This window comes from Aplysia californica, unplaced genomic scaffold, assembly GCF_000002075.1.
Source record: "Aplysia californica isolate F4 #8 unplaced genomic scaffold, AplCal3.0 scaffold00888, whole genome shotgun sequence".
Taxonomy (NCBI): Eukaryota; Metazoa; Mollusca; class Gastropoda; order Aplysiida; family Aplysiidae; genus Aplysia; species Aplysia californica.
Window position 1 is genome coordinate 225,730 of NW_004798158.1, and position 3,016 is coordinate 228,745.

The following is a 3,016-nucleotide window of genomic DNA, read 5'->3' on the forward strand; positions in this document are numbered from 1 at the left end:
CCTACCAGTTTTGACTAATGTATTATTTGTACTGCTGAAGAATAACAGTCCTGTTTATTTTGCGCTCCCCAACACAAAAACTAGATCTAATACAATCTTTTGGGGTCCCGTGTCCCGATTTTGGTGTCAGTATTTGTAAGTTACGTAAAAATGTGTCAGCATACTGCAAATTGTTATGCTTCAAGAAAAACAAAATAAGAAAACGGGGATGATGATGATGATGATGATGATGATGATGATGATGATGATGATGATGATGATGGCGGTAACGATGATAATGCTGTCATGTTGGAAATTATGTGCAAGTTAATCTTGGTGTCAATTTATTTCTTCGTTTGACGCTTACTCCAGACCCCCCACCCCTACCCCCACCCCACCCGGATGTCCGGGGAAGCAGGACAGAACCCCCATTCCCTACTTCGTGGGTGGTTGGTGGGTGGTTGGTGGGTGCTCTGGTGTGGTTTGCTTCTTCTTTCCGATCAAAACGTCTATCGTCTTTATCTCCCCTCCTTCTTTTTTTGTGTTTGTTACTCTCTTGTAATACCTCTAATCTTCGGCACTTATATGACCTTTTTGTGTTGCAAGTGCCGTAAAACACTTACTAAACCACACACAAAATTCCCAACTTCTCGCATAGAGAGGCCAGAAATTTGGAAATACGTGAGTACGAATACATATTAAATCAAGTGCTTTATTGTTGTTTGTTTATTTTCTTATGAGTAGTAAATGATGGGGTTTCACAAAGTTACTTCTCGGTCGACTTGCGTGCGTCTGTGTGTATTTCGGTCTGTGTGGGCTGCCTCCCTAAACACTTGTACAGTTCTTGCCTGTAGCTGCGGTTGAATTTGAGATAAACGAGCATGTTGAGGGAGGAACAGGCGGCAAATAGACAGAGACGAGCGGATCCTGACAAGGCATACAGGTAGCCCAGACGACGGAAGTCGTTAAATTCTGGCTCCAAGAACGTAGCATACGTCACGCACACAGATGGTAAGTTGCAGACGACAAACATGGCGGCCACTAAGGTTGTAGACTTTACCGCTTGTAAACTCCGCCCAGACAAGTGAACACTTGGTTTCTTAACACCGGATTGTCCTTTAGAGGTGGGGTCGTCATTTCCTGCTCGTGATGTTGAGCCCCGGAAGCGGGAGGACTCTCTCATCTTGATTACAATGATCGTTAGACAGACGATGATGATGATCTGGGCGGCGGTAGGCAGAACGTTCTGGATAAATGCGTCAAAAGCTTCCATGATTTGTCGTCGGTTTTCTCCGAACCATAGAACCACCCGAGTTGTGTTGGAGCGAGGGTCCCACTTCTCCTCAAGTCCGAATGTGGCATAGCCCGGGACGAACCAGGATGCGATGAAAACCACGAGGAGTAATATGGCGGCGACAGCCCGACCTCTCGTGAACTCATGCTGAAAGCTGAAGGGTAGGGCCACACAGAAACACTTTTGAACGGTCAGATACACCGTTATCACTATAGAGCAGTTGTAGGCCATGTGAGAGTAGCTTAAGAAACTGAACGATAGGTAGACATACGGCACTCTCAAACGGACGTTCAGGTAATTCAGAACGTTGACCAGCAGGGAGCCGAGGTACAGGAGTAAGTAGGTCAGATCAGTGAGGGAGAGCGCGAAAAAAGAAACGCTGGTGGCGTTCTCGAAGATTCCAATTTTACTGAAGACGACAATGTTACAGACGTTAGTCGCTATCCCAAGTGACGAAATACTCAAGTTGATAACAGTGAACGCCCTCTTGATGACGTCAAAGTGCGGGATAAGCAGGTAACGAGATGAAGTCACGAAGTGAGTCAGAGTATAGTTTGAAGCCTCCATAAGGAAGCAGACTGTTTCTGTTGATGCCTAGAGCAGTAGATGTGAATAGGTAGACGGTGAGCGAGTCACTGAGCTTACGTTTAAGATGTATGTTATGGTCTTCCTATTCTCAGGCAGGACGCTACCGACATGGATACTGGTTCTTTATGGTAGGCACGCCTAAGTGAACTCCTTCAGCAGTCGTTTGGGTATGTGTTTTTATATAGTGTACCGCTGGCTGGTAGTTATCACATAGTATTCAGACAGAATGTGGAACGGCAGCTGGCGACCGTGAGTGCAGGTGGGTCTTTACACGTCAACCTCTGAGTCAGAGATGACGCCTCTAGATAGAACATCCACTGAATGATGGGTTCAATCCCTCTAACTAGTTTGGCATAATATGACAGACTCCAACACCATTGGCAATTCAGAAAATTATAGAGAGCCCTAGAAACCACGACTAGCCCAGGACGTACGTATCGTCTTGTCATACGGCTTTGATACCACTAGCAAGGCAGACAGACAGTGATTCTAATTGAGCCACTTAACCCACGGCAAAGGTCTTATATTTTCTTCCCACAAAGTTCAAATGCTACCATCATTTTTTTTCTTGCTCAAACGAAAGTATTTTGTAGAGCACCTGAGGGGGAAAAAACCTTGTATTTTAGCAATTTAACAGCTCAAATTTTTGGGGAAAAAATATGAAATTTGTTGTAATGAAACACGCGGTAGTTATTCGAATTTATGGGCGACAGTCCTATTAGCACATTTATTCTGAAACCTTTTTTGTCAAATTGAAACAATCTGTAGTCTTTTTTGTGTTACATATCTGAAAAGCTTGTGGCAAATTAAACCAATTTGGACAATTTTTACAGCGATTCTATATCTTTCTCTGTGCGCCATTAAGAAATTTGCAGTCGTGAGGGAATGCCTGATATATTCAGTTAAAGTGTTTGCCTAATAGATTCCTTATTCTCTAAGTAGGGCATTTCTTTGAGAATAAGACCGATATAATAATAATGCTCAACTTACGTAATTAAGGTTTATTGATTCATGATACACGTAATGTTCTTTTTAAAATGGTTGCTTTCGATTGTTTCTCGATGGTTTAAAAATACAAAGGTAGAAGAAAGCTTACGCGCGCACGTACACAAACACGCAGGCTTGCACACACACACACACACACACACACACACA

The 3,016-nt window shown here is 43.5% G+C and overlaps 1 protein-coding gene across 1 annotated transcript in view; it reads right to left on the reverse strand.

The window, feature by feature from the left end:
* Positions 1-745: 745 nt before the first annotated feature.
* LOC101846924 overlaps positions 746-3,016 on the reverse strand; it is a 5,063-nt gene continuing 2,792 nt past the window's right edge. The window contains exon 2 of the mRNA XM_005110434.2: positions 746-1,857. Coding sequence (XP_005110491.2) covers positions 746-1,857 — 1,112 coding nt within the window. The remainder of the gene's footprint in view (positions 1,858-3,016) is intronic.